The 14,429-nt window shown below is 38.0% G+C and overlaps 1 protein-coding gene across 1 annotated transcript; it reads right to left on the reverse strand.

The window, feature by feature from the left end:
- Positions 1-1,544: 1,544 nt before the first annotated feature.
- On the reverse strand, positions 1,545-14,302 carry LOC129592777 (sodium/myo-inositol cotransporter-like). Its single transcript, XM_055488898.1, is given in 15 exon segments — positions 1,545-1,984; positions 2,832-3,182; positions 3,728-3,891; positions 3,894-4,106; positions 7,388-7,711; positions 8,300-8,435; positions 8,935-9,146; positions 9,578-9,645; positions 9,851-9,969; positions 11,277-11,381; positions 11,500-11,559; positions 11,624-11,652; positions 12,089-12,164; positions 12,715-12,786; positions 13,751-14,302. Coding segments are annotated over 15 exon segments (2,223 nt in total). The 5' UTR covers positions 13,841-14,302; the 3' UTR covers positions 1,545-1,780.
- Positions 14,303-14,429: the final 127 nt, after the last annotated feature.

Consider the following 14,429-nt stretch of genomic DNA (forward strand, 5'->3'; position numbering starts at 1 on the left):
TTGATTCACGTGTTTATACAACTTGCATATGTTGATAAGCATTTGGTTACGTTATCATGTGTTTATTCAGGCTCGTTTATTCGGTATAAATTAATTCGACGACGATCTAAACAAGTTTTTTTTCTCTGTGCATGTTACGTTTACACTTTCCGTGGCAATTCACACAATACATTAGAGAATCGATATAGGAATAAATAAAGAATAGTTTATTAAATAATTTCAATTGAGTTCTAATTGTTCATGTTGCGCACATCGAATACGTTATACGCAAGTACAATGCACAGGCGATCGCCTATCTCCTGGATTTCAAACCGAACTCTATAAGTTATAAACATGTTTATATTTGGCCGACAAATTATACGCGCAAATTATTTTCAAAGAAATATTATCCATATGTAGCGTTGACCCAACATTCGGTTCTTTTTCAACGAGAATATTTGAAGCCCGTGGTTTTTTAATTTTTTGTACGGGCAATCCAATGCAGCTGGACACCGCTTATTAATATTCACCAGCGGTTCGATCGGCGCTCCGCGGAAAAGAAAAGAATAATTTTAAGGCCGGGTCTTTTTGATAGTTTACATCATATTTTTTTTGAATTTTCAGATATTTTCCTTACTTATGCCAATTACAATAATTATGTAGATGATGTTTTAGGTAAGTGCAGCATCGCTGTTTTTTTGAAAATTCAAAGGAAAATGTAAAAAATCTGACAAATCAAAATCAGAATAGTCACTGCATGCTGCGTACCTTTGAACTGCGTGACACAACATCGATCGAGTTCATGCGAAATTTTATTTAAATTATTTTATTTACAAGGAAGATATTATCCTGTATTAATATGTAGAATAAAAATTGCCACACCTATTACTGTACATGACTTAAAATTCAAAAAGAAATTGAGAAATCAGTCAATATTTAATTGTAAGGGGCCAAGTTTACATTGCTTTAATAAACGAAGTACTTTTTATTTTTTATAATTGACAATTTGACACTGTCTTTTATTACTTATTTAATAAATTCTGATTCTTTATTAAATAATCGAAATTAAATCGACTGACACCAGTGCAGTAATTTATTTTTTATTCTTTGCTACTGATTTAGATTGGACAGTGTTTGGATTTGCTGCGTACAATCAGTCAGAACAACGCACAGAAAGCTCGTTATTAAAAAATACGATAACCGGTAAGGAAAAAAAGAAAATTTAATTGGACGATGATTCCACACCGCAAAAAAGGAGGTCGAACAGAAAATATTATTAAACAAAAAATATTATTACTGTTTTTACGGTAGAATGTAAGTAAGTAACGAAGAGATAACGAATTTCGTCGCTAGCGCACGAACTCGCCCGTGAACTGAATTTTTTGAGAATCTATGTAATTAACATGTTTTAAGAAAATCTTGGAAAACGGGCAACAGAATCAAAAAAATGCAAAAGCTTCAAAAAATTATAATATCCCGAAATTAAATATCAGGACTAGCCTGGAATGCAATAAAAATGTATTGCCACACCACGGCTAAATCAGCATTTCGAGTCAGTCACCGTATCTTCTTTTACACGCAACGCGAACCACCAGAGGGTTCAAACTTCCCCGCTATTCGGTTTCATTTCGATTGTGCAAAACTGCCCCAATAAATTAACCGACATCTGCACGGTTTTCAAACGTCTTTCCGAATATGAAATTAAATGAGGTAGACAGACATAAAATCGGAAGATTCTGTTCCATCACCGGGACGCACAGTTAAAAGAGGTAGAAAGTAATAACCACAGTCAACAAGTGTATCACGCTCGCGAAGTGATATTGGTCAGGTTGAAAGCCATGGAAAACAACCTCCCCCCGTCGGCATGGACGATCAGGTCATGCAGACCGGTGGAGAAGAAGACAAAGACGAATATCACCAAACTGAGAAGAACGAATAAATTAACGTTCAACAACCAGCGGGCACGCCGGTCCTGATGCAGGGAGGAAACTTTGGCCAGATGTTCCTACAAAAAACAAGAATCGTCAAAAAAATTCAGTAGAAAAAATACAAAACACTTATAGGATTTTCAAATCAGAAGCAGGTCACCAAGAATCGCAACGTAAATTATTTTAACGTTCCAATCAAACGTTTGAGGAAACCCATGCAGTTACAGAAGCCATCTCACTACGACACTTTACAGTTACGGGTAAGGCTACATCTTGAACATGCCATCCCACGAAAAATATGGAAAGCTTAAGAAACGAAATTAATTCAAATTTTTTAATTATAATTAACTGCACCACAATTATTTTCGTGCATTTACTAAAATAAACCGAAAATACTAATCCCGACTATGCCTGAAAAACGCGCAGTAAAATAGATGAAAAATTAATAATATCGCTTTAAATTTAAAATACGAGGACAATAGGGTGCTGTGAACATACCCTTCACGATTAGGGTGCAATGAACATCCGACTAGTTCTGCAGCTCGCAACGCTGCTGTCCTCGTACTGTTCATACTGAAAAGGATGGAAGTTTCGTGCACATTACTTATTACTTCTAAAATGGGTTTGAAAATACGATAAATTTTTGTGGACCGTAATTTGTCGAAACAGACGGTGAAAATACTTGAGTAAAGAAAATTTTCTGAAAAGTTAGTTCCCGGGTGTTCATCGCACCCTAATCGTGAAGGGTATGTTCACAGCACCCAATTGTCCTCGTATTTATTAACATAACTGTAATACAACTGTAAAAAGGGAACACATCAGATCTTTCAAATAGACAACGTGCCCCACACATTTTAATTTTTAATAATCGTTGACCGTTTTATCACATTTTTGAAAAATGTCTCATTGCAATTTACAACTCACCACGTGTTCCTCTTTTTCCGCCCTGGAAAGCTTGGAAAACCCACAGAACCAATTGGCAAACTTTTCCAGATACATCAGACACGTGGCGGGCGGTGGTTGGCCGTCAGCGTGGCCGTTAACCAGCGTCTGGCCGTCGGAGGAGCGCCCGTTGCGCAGCTTACCCAACGGGATATCTTCGCTGTAGCGCTTCTTATCCAGCATGACCTCCTCATCGGCATACGCCTCGTTGATATTCGAACCACGGCTCCCGGTGCGCTCCGGCGTGATGGACTCGTTCAGCGGCGGGAGGTGGCCGTGATGGCTGACCACGTCTTCTAATGTCGTCACATTCAAGCTCTTTTTGCGATCATACTAGGGAACAAATAAAACAAATAACACTGCTAATTCCGGTACCGCATTAATATCAGCTATCCACTTTTTGCACTCACGATTAAAAGAAAATTAAATATCAAATTTCAGCGCCATTATATTAAACAAACTTAACGAATCAGCAATAAAAAATAAGATATTAAAAATAAACTCAAATAAAAAACTTCAAAGATTCAAGTGAAACTAAATTAATTTCAACTGGTGTACCGTCACGTTGCGTTGAAATCAAGCCCTCATACTACGCTGAATCGCACAAAATTAAAGGCGATAAATTAAGGTGCACTTAAGATTTAATAAAAGCATTCAACAGAAACTACCACATTAATATTTAAATTACCAGCAGAAAAAAAGCTAACTAAATTGCACAAATCTCCATTGTACAACAATAAAAATTCAAATAAATAAACGAAGAACGTAAATAAGGCCCAGTGAAAAATAAAATAAAATATAAAAAAAATCGGCGGTATTACAAATTTTGTAATAACAAAGGAAAATTCAAGGTTGTACACAGTAATTGCTAAAAGTACCTGGAAATCATCATCGCGTGCGGTTTCGTCAAACCGCGTCTTGAACGTCGTGCGCACCAATCGCGCCTTGGACGGCGGCGGTGTCAGAAGCGAAACCACGATCGTCACCAGCAACGACATCAGGAAAAGGAAGCACGCGAAATACATGTAGTGGAAGTTTTCGTGATAAGTGGTCGCAAATCCGGCTGGCCGCACTCCGGCGCGCGGTAGACGAAATCCAGCACCATGCGGGTGATGCCGACCAACAACCCGGATAAGAGGCCGTAGAAGGCGCCTTGTTCGTTGCAGCGCCGCCAGGAAATGGCCAGAATGTACACCGCACCGATGGGCGGCGATAAATAGGAAGCGATGGCTTTGATGTAGAAAAATAATTGACCGCCTGCCGAAAAAAAATAACTGTTAGTGTTATACCAAAAACCGGATTTGTTTCACAACGGCTGAAGATTATCCAACCTACTGGAAGAAAGTCATTCCGTTTTAATTCAAAATTTACTGCAAAACTGAAAACTAAAAATAATTTATGTAGTAACGGGAATAAAAAGAATTTTCACGAGCAAATCAAAAAAGAAAAATCATAAAATAAGTAACTGAATAAATAAAATCAATAAACCCAACTGTAGAGAGGTTCACGGGATTAACAGCAATAATTACAGTATTTGACCACAAAAGTTGCTCACCAGCTCAACCGTGATAGCAAATTAACCACTGTTTATTCAGGTTTCGAATTAATTAAGTTTTTCAGTTTATTCTTTATGCATTATCCAAAACTAGTAGACCCCGCGCAAACTGCGCGGAACAAATCAGCTACAAATAATTTACGTTATATACAGGCTGCTAAGACTCAAATTATGATTGAGATACTGTACTAATAAGAAGAATACGGATCATAATTATAAATTCTATATTTTAAATTCGATTATGTGTTGCAACTTGCAAGTGTACTGGTAAAATTACCTATACTTCTACGGTAGTATATTGACACCGCGCAAAGTGCGCAGAGGAAATCGACTGCTGCCTGATGATAAATGCAGTTAAAATAAAATTACCGCATTTGCTAATACAGTTAACTTCGCTGACAAAAACTAAGTTATTACCGAATTACCGTAATTATCGAATTTGCACCTCCCCGCATAATAAGGCACTCTCCGTAATAAGTAAGCCCCCTCCCATAACCCGTTTGAAAAATAGCTCCTCCCCGAATTTGCCTCCCATGGGGGTGTTATTAAATGTTAAGCGCCACGAAATGATAGATATAAGGCCAATTGCTTCATAATAACTGCTATGATGTAATTAATAAACAGTAAACGGTCACAAAAATAATTCGGTGCTATGCTTCAGAATGCTGCTCGTAAGGTTCTGAAACTGCAAACACCGGTATCTACTGCGTTCAATTTCAATGGAACAGAATGCGCAGTTGTTTGAAAAATAAACGTCCCCTTCTAAAAAATACCCTTTGAAAAATAGTACCACCCCCAGAAATAACGCCTCCTCCCCGAAATAAGACCCCCTACTCCAGGACGTTTGAACTTTTGCACCCCAGGGGTGCAAATTCGATAATTACGGTAAGTGATTTTTTTCCAGCGGCAAGTGGCAATCCCACACCAACTAACTACTTAATACTTAACTAACTATAAAAGGTTCAATTGTTGCAGTCTTGCAGAGCTGGCTGATAAACTGTAAGAAAAAAACTGCCAAACGATGTCTCACTTGATTGCTGCTCCTCCTGCTTAGCGAGCTCCGCTCGCGCAGCAGCTCCGTTTCGCCTTCTGTAAATATCCGTTTTTCATTACTAATTTTAAAAAATACCGTCTTTCATCGGTATAATACGAAACTAAAGAAACAGTGTCAACAGAGAAATGATTAAGTTAAAACTACCGCAAAACACTGCCTTTTACCTAAGTATCAAGCAGCCACCGTCATCCCGCAGCTACTTGATAATTGGTACTGCCAGGCTGCCAGCAAGATTCGCGACGCATGCACCTCTCACTTGGGACACTTCCCTAAGTTCCCTGGGTCGTTTGTGCGTTCGGTTGTCAAAATAACTTAAATCTTTCTTGTGCCTAAATTTTTATTATCCTTAAACCCACCGCTGTTAATATAATGTTTCTTAAAGCCATTGCAGACCAAATACATCAAAACAAACAAAATTTTTCGAATTTTGTTTCACGATATAACCCGCGCAAGCTCTGCAGCAAGGCAGTTACTTTAAGTCTTCGCTGATTGGCTGTGTTGGGGTTCCGTAGACTTTGTATGATAGGGTTTTTTCAAGTTTTCTCTCAACCGATGTTTGTTTTTTGAAATCCGAAAGTTGCGGGCTCATCTACGAAATCAGCGCTATCGAATGATCCGTAAATGTTGAATATTGATCCACTCTGCGATTCTGGGGGATTTGACAGACACACTGGTCACGCCCCCTCTTAATCTTTTATTATAAAGGATAACTTATTTCATTTATTTCGGTTTATTATTTACATAGATGGCAACAAAAAAGGCAGATTTCGAAAGCATTATCACCAGCAGCATTATTTATGTGCTGCTATTATGTATTCGTAACGAACGCGCATCAGGAGACATATAAGGAACTCAAGGCCATTCCACTACGTTTCCAGAAACAGAGAAAAGACAGTCACAAATGCAGCGAGAAGACTAGTTTGCAGACGTTTGATCATTTAAATTCCTTCGAAGTTAACTAAACTGTTACTATCTTTTTACTGTGAATTTATTAAAATTTTATATTTCCTATGACTCATATAGTATTCCAATTTCTTAAAATTAATGCGACGTAAAATAGTTTTATTCAAACAAATCATTAACAGCAATAATTACAGTATTTGACCACAAAAGTTGCTCACCAGCTCAACCGTGATAGCAAATTAACCACTGTTTATTCAGGTTTCGAATTAATTAAGTTTTTCAGTTTATTCTTTATGCATTATCCAAAATAACTTATTTCATTTATTTCGGTTTATTATTTACATAGATGGCAACAAAAAAGGCAGATTTCGAAAGCATTATCACCAGCAGCATTATTTATGTGCTGCTATTATGTATTCGTAACGAACGCGCATCAGGAGACATATAAGGAACTCAAGGCCATTCCACTACGTTTCCAGAAACAGAGAAAAGACAGTCACAAATGCAGCGAGAAGACTAGTTTGCAGACGTTTGATCATTTAAATTCCTTCGAAGTTAACTAAACTGTTACTATCTTTTTACTGTGAATTTATTAAAATTTTATATTTCCTATGACTCATATAGTATTCCAATTTCTTAAAATTAATGCGACGTAAAATAGTTTTATTCAAACAAATCACTTAAATCTGATAAGATAAACACAATACTGACGAGTTTCCTAAAGATTTTCCCGGACGATTTTTTCCTGAATTTTAACAAGAAATATACAGCAAAATCTATATATGTGTGTGTTATATATGTAAAAAATATATATGTGTCTTTCCGATGATGCATATAAATTCTAATTTGTTAAATGCTACGTAAAAAGTTTTGAACAATCGAATTATCTAAATTAAATAAGATAAACAATATAAAGCTTGACGATTCAACTTTTTTCTCGGAAAGTTAATTTTGATTTTTTTTAAAAATTTTCCCGGAAACTTTTTTTCTGAATTCCCACCAAAAACATCCAGCCCCGTGATTTACCTTGCATCTGTTGGATGAAGGGCAGCCAGATGACGGAGATGAGGAGGAGCACGAGATTGAAGAGCCGGCCGACGATGAGGATCTCCATAGTGCCGGCCTTGGCGCGCACCTTACTCCAGATGTCGATGGTGAAGAGCGCCGAGGCGGAGTTGAAGATGGAGATGAGATCGGAGACGAGGGCGGACAGCATGACGGCCAGCATCAGGCCGCGGACGCCCGACGGCAGCAGCTCCGTCACCAGCCAGGGATAGGCCATGTCGCTGCAGCCGCGCCGGTTCTCGCACAGGGCGTAGCACGCCTCCGGATTCGAGCAGGCGATCACATCTAACAGAATAAATTCCATTATTCATTCTAATGATTTTTCCCTACAAAAACTTTCTTTACAAAAAAATTGAAAAGCAATAAAATTATTACAACTATTCAATTAATTAATGCAATATCATTCATTATCAATGCGATAAAAATTCTTATAAGCTATAAGAAATCAAGTTTAAAATTCCTGCTCATTTCAGCAAATTTATTCGTTATCTTCCACTTTCCACCGTCAGTTAAAATTTTCAACCCTTGGTTTAAATAAAATAAAATTACTTTTTATTCCAAATCGAAAATTTCCAATTCTAAATTAACGATTACTGAATCCAAATTTCAAATTTTAATTTTAAACTGAATTAATTGGTCAATCTTAATTTTAGATTAAGTACTGTATGAAAATCATTTCCGCAGTTATTTAATAAGATCACGGTTTTGAAGGTTTTCCTCGGATAAAGTACTGTATCTACTGTCTGTACAGGATGGGAAAGGTAAAAATATAAAATAATCAACCATCTGTACAGAATGGGAGAGGTAAAATAAGATAATCCAAATCATAATCGATTTAATCATAATCATTTAGCAATCTGCCGGCATCCGTACCTGGCCACAGCGTCCGAGCAATCATTCCCGGCAAGATCATAACAAAAAGGAAGGCAAACTTGAAATACCCAGCGAGAATGCAGCCTCCTTGTGCGTGCGACAGACTTTTGGCTGCTAACGCCCGCTGCACCATCATCTACGAGAAAAAAGTTCGTCCAGAGGAAACGGCAAATCAGTGTTAACAATACTTCTAGTGATATCACCCAAAAACCGTGGAACAGAAAACCTGCCATGAGCTAAGCTGGAATTTCATAGAAAATATAAATGATTACACCGGAAATTCCAAAACATTTAGATGTAATCAAAAGTTATTTCATTTTACTGTAATCAGCACACTGGTAGACGGACTCGCCCTCTGATAGCCATTGCACTACAACCGCTGACATACTTACACGACGTCAGTATCGAGAATACAGCATATACATATTTACCAAATACGAAGTTCAAGAGCCACAAAAAACAAGCTCGCCGAAATTACGGGGAAAAAAATAAATGTATAAAAACTACTACTTAAATACATATGTGTTGAAGCTATTACAGGAGCCACAACCCAAATCACGTGGGCGCTATAGGCAAACAAAACAAAAATACGACAAACAGCGTGCAGTTAAGGAAGAACAGAAAACCGCACTGACCTGATCGGCAGCCCAGTACCAGATGGACACGGCCGACTGGCCGATGAGGAATCCCGGCCACGGGAGATTGGGATCATCCGGCTCACGCAGCATCACAAAAGCGTCGTCCAACGGCTGGCTGCACGTGGTGTTGGGCATGGAATAATTGCCGCTGGCTGCCGCCGACGGGTATCTCGCCACCAAACCACTGTAGCCGCCCACGCGAATTAATGCTGGAAAAAATTCCATAACAATTTATACTAAATCAGATTAAGATTAATTTTATCTAATTTATTTGTAAATCATATTTTTTACAATTAAAACGGAAAATCATAACTTCATTTTGAATTATGAATTCCGACTTCGAAATTCAAATTCATCCGAAAGTTTCGAGCAGCATGAGACCAAAGTTAACACTGAAAATTCACACAGATACCGGAAGTACAGTTAAAACGTATATCGAAAATTTGCCTTAAACTATGCCGAGAAAACGATTAAAAAAATTCCCAAAAAAATTATACAGTGTATACACAACGGAAATTCTTTCCCAAAAAACATCACATCAATTTGCATATCACACGGAATTTCATCCTAATATTCTCAATAAAAGCTCAAAATTTCCATCTATATTACCAGAAAAACAATTACCAACAAACTTACTTACCGAGGATAAATATCGTACATGCTCCCAACAAGATGCTGACGGCCTGTAAGACTTCCGTGTAAATCGCCCTGAAAAAATGACATTAATTAGGAAATACTGCGGTAGAACGCGCCACAGTTGGAGAACGACAAAATGCCAACATTTTTACGAACTCTCGCAGAATTACATTGTTATTTATTCATATATAATACGAAATTAAATTGTTCGCACCGCTGAACGGAGTGACGGATACCGCCAACACATAGTCAACTAAGAGAAGAGTTTTTCACTGACGCTTTGAGACCGCCGGTGATGGCGGTTACGGCGGTCATCGACAGGAGCAGCGCAATGGCCAGCCACTGATTCCATTCTAATCCCTGTCGGATGAAGAGTGTTCCGGAGTACAACGCCACCTGAAGAACAAGAAAACGTATTAGAAAATGCGTATCAAACGGACGTTGACTGCGGGCACGGAAGATGGCATATTTCCCGGATTTTCGTATTTTCTTTTATTTTGAAGACCGCGTCATTAGCCAACACCACAGTATCCAGTTCTAATATTTCGAATAAAAATACTGTTGATTTTATTAAATATTTTTGTATTATTAATAATTTAGTGTGTATGTATGCTGTGTTTTTTAATAATGGATTGCTCCTTGTTATATAAAGCGATATATTCATGTTATCGCTGTCCCTTGCGGGAATTCGGTTGTCTCTGCAAGCGACATCCTACATCCCGCGGATAGCGTAATCGGAAAATTAAATTATAATTTTCCCTCCTTCACAAAATTATGCCAATGCGCCAAAAATAAATACTAAAAATTTAACACTCTTCACAAAATTTTATTATTTCGTCTACGAGCTTTCGAACAGTCTGCTGGGCATTCGTCGACAAGTAAAGCCATTCCACTACGCAACCACACACACACCGTCACAATAAATGACTCCATAACACTGTACGGTGATTGATTTAAAGCCAACTTATACCTGCGACAAACGTATAGGGAAATTCTAAATTCTTCAATTCAAAAATGAATGTACAAAAAGAAATTCAAAACTTCGTGCACACAACTGACAGCTGACAACCGTCCCAATGACCCGTGCACATAACTACCACTCGTTCCAAAACTTCAGGCGCAAAGCGAAACCGTGGATGGACGCCGAATTGAGGCAAAATCAAAATTCAACAAATTTCGAATTACGTTATTTACAGAAAATGTTTTATGCAAATTTTTATCATTTTAATTCGTGTCTAACAGCGCAAGGTAGGTGGATGGGCTTTTGCTAAAAAAACTGGAGAAACACAGAGGAAAAATTCAATAAAAAATTCAACAACAATAATAAATTACGTACTCATTACACTCTTCAAAATCCGCTGAAAAAAAACGCAAACAATTATAACTATGTAACAAAAATTACAGAATTAAAGATTTACCATTCAGTAAAAAATGGTGTATCATTGACGAATTTATTTGTCATTTACGTTTATTTATCGTTTTACTGAAAGAAACCAATAACAGACATAGTCACCAATAAGATTAGATGGAGCAAGTACTTTCTGATTTCTATAGTGTAGAGAATATATATTTCTATAGAATATAGAAGGTTCCTAGATGAAGAGATAATTATATCAATATTAAATGGACAGTTTTTTCTCTAGAATTTTCAAAACATTTGTTGGTACATTTTAGCATATTCCTGTACATATTCCTGCACGTACGGAAATCTTGGTGAAGATGTAGAGAATCAGCGACAACGTGGCCAAATACACGCGGATGCGTGATCCGCCGAAGCGCTTCTTGATGTACTCCGGAAGTGTGTAGGCCTGCCCAGACATAAACCATCATTACTGATCGATCGACGGCTACGCACTTCCGCCCAGCAATCACAAACATCTGTTGCCATCCCTGCCGCGATGACGCAATAGATCCGCGCACGCTTACCTTACTGGCGATGTAGACGGGAAGAAACACCCATCCCAGCAGTTGTAACGCCACCAAGCCCTGCGATAATGACGCGGAGAATAACAAACAGCGTTGAACTATTCAGAGTAAAGTGATCACCTACACTGATCTCGAACGCTCCCACACTGATTCCTGGAAAACAAAAGTAAAAGGTATGAACACGATTTAACAGCAAAGAAATCCATAGAATTCATCCTCGAGATGGGTGTTTCAAATTTATGCATCGTCTCGTTGCAAAAAAAAACAAAGTAACCGAAAACACCAGAGATTTTTTAATACCGTAAATAACCAGCAAATTCAAGCACTAAATTCCCGAAATATCACACAAATAAATTAATTTACTCACAAGTCTTGTAAAACAAGAAAAACTCGAAAATTGTTCGTCACATTATTTACAAATCACAATTACCATGTTATGCAATAAAAAGCACATGGATATTAACTGTGACTGCGAAATTAGACAGCCATTAGGATCAAAAAGTGTGCAGTCCGAGTACTCGATTTAGCATTCCTAAAAAAATGCCATAAATGTTTTTAATTCGCCGAAGTTGCGGCAGGTAAAACCTACCGACAGCAGCACCTGAGCCACTCAATCCAATAAAATGTTCTGTGCCGATATTCGAGGCAAACAGACTAGCGCCAACCTAATAAATAATAAACATAATTTTCTTAATCATCGGGAATCATGCACGCTTCACACAGTCGCCCAAAAGTTTATATTTTCAACGTAAATGAAAACGAAAAACCTTAGAAAACTTATTCGATAACAAAAGGCATAAATAAGAGAACACAGTGCTCAGTAAGACTTCGAGATCTCTTGGCCCAAATCTGACAGCCGCATAAAACAAATGCCCAGAGCGTAAAGCCACTTCACAACGTTTTCAGATGATTTTACATTAAGACCGTTGTGCGAGAAACGTTTGCTCATTTTTCGAAAAATGGGAAAGAGAAAAAATTTTTTTATTTATGAATTATCGTAGTTCAACGTATAATATAAATATTTTGTGACTAAAACACGCTTATAAATTATCACTGTCCATTTACGAAAAATATTGATGAGCGGCGATGTAGCGTTCAATATCTTCGTGGCCTATGTAAATTCGCTACGGAAAACACTCCGTAATACACAAGAAAATAAAATCGCAGTTGCTTTTTCACAATTTTTGCTGATACATATGACAGCAATTTACTTACAATATACCACGACGTATCCTTATCGGCCAAGAAAAATCCCGAGACGGTGTTCCGTTTGGATTTGAATAATGACTAGGAAAAAACAACAAAAGGCAATCAGCAACGTTCAACAGGTAATCAAGCCACCACTCAAGGCCACTTCAGCGGCGCCAGCAACGTCACATTTCACAACAATCAAAACCCGTTGACAGCCTGATAAAGCAAACAATCGTCTAATCTTTCCAGAATTTTCACATCGACGATACTGCTAAAAATAATTTTTCCACTATTTTCGACTTTCCCTTTATCGTAAAAAGTTTCACGAAAGTAGCCACCGACTCACCGATGCGAAAATTTTCGTTTTTCAACAATCCCAAGAAAATTATCAAAAAACGGTGCCAATAAAAACAAATACTAAAAATAAACACCAGGATATTATTAATTTTAAGAAACGCTAACGAGTGTAAAATTCCCAGATCCCTGACGCGGAACTTTTTAGTAGTCATTTATATTTGGGCTATCTACTTAAACACCTGCGCCAAACATTAAGAATGAGAGAAATTTCAAAACAAATGATACTTTCGTCTTCCTGCACCGCAGAATTTAACTTTAGGTTTTTAGCTCGAAATTTTAATCACAAATATCAATTAAATCACTTTTTAATCAATTCCGTATCCATATTTCCTCCATAAAACACTTATACTCAGATTAAAATAAAAAAACAAATATCATTCTCATTTCTCAATCTCAGACAAAAAATAGTAACAATTATAAAATTACACAAATGCAGTTAAAAAATCGTTACTAATATTATCCTTTAATACCAATTATCAGCAATACTTGTATTTTTCTTAATAAGAAAAATCTCATAAAAAATTCTTTTTTACTTCTATAGAGGAGGACAGCGAATTCGATTATGAGGACAGCCAATTAAATCATTTTTTATTGAATTTTTGTTTCCTGTGCTAACCGGTTTTCCCTGTTGCATTATCGAAATTCATTATGCATACAGCGTACGAACGAGCGCATAGTATCATACTGATCATACTGTACGTACAAATATTCCCACGGCAACCACCGCCACAAAATAACAGACAATCCCCGCTATATCCCCTTTGTCCAGACGGGAACCCGTGGCCAAGGACATTCTGTCCCGTCGTCACCCCACTCGCTCCCCGTCCACTTTCACAGCCCCATACACTCCGCACACGGTCCCGGTGCATCACCCCATCATCCCACTATAATCCTCCAACACTTTCGGCATATTGCGCAATGATCAATCGGGACAACAATCAGGGAATATGTCGCCAAGAACCCAACATCATAATGATTATTTAACTGCACTGTGTCCGCGAAACGCTGAGAAACCGTGTCAAAGTCATCCGGGGACAGAGCCACTGATAAAACATTGTTGCTGGCGATGGTAATCTGCTAATCAGTGGCGCGGATGACAGCGGGGAAAATAATTGTGTTGGCGTGTGCGCGGTGGAGTAATCGCGAGATAAAGATTTTTACGGTGGCAAAGATCAAATTACGCTACAAACTGAAACGTACCGTACTAACAAACCAGGCCACAACGCCAACGGCCTTTTCGCTGGTTTGACACGGCTTTAGAAAAGCATGAATGATTTTTATCGGTGCGCTTTGTGGCTGGCTACGGACGGCGGTATGAGCGAGCAGGGGGCGGGACTTGTTCACGCTGGCGAATCGTGATTTGCGGCGGCTTTACTATCTGC

The sequence above is a fragment of the Paramacrobiotus metropolitanus genome, unplaced genomic scaffold (genome assembly GCF_019649055.1).
Source record: "Paramacrobiotus metropolitanus isolate TYO unplaced genomic scaffold, Prichtersi_v1.0 Parri_scaffold0000056, whole genome shotgun sequence".
NCBI classification, from domain to species: Eukaryota; Metazoa; Tardigrada; class Eutardigrada; order Parachela; family Macrobiotidae; genus Paramacrobiotus; species Paramacrobiotus metropolitanus.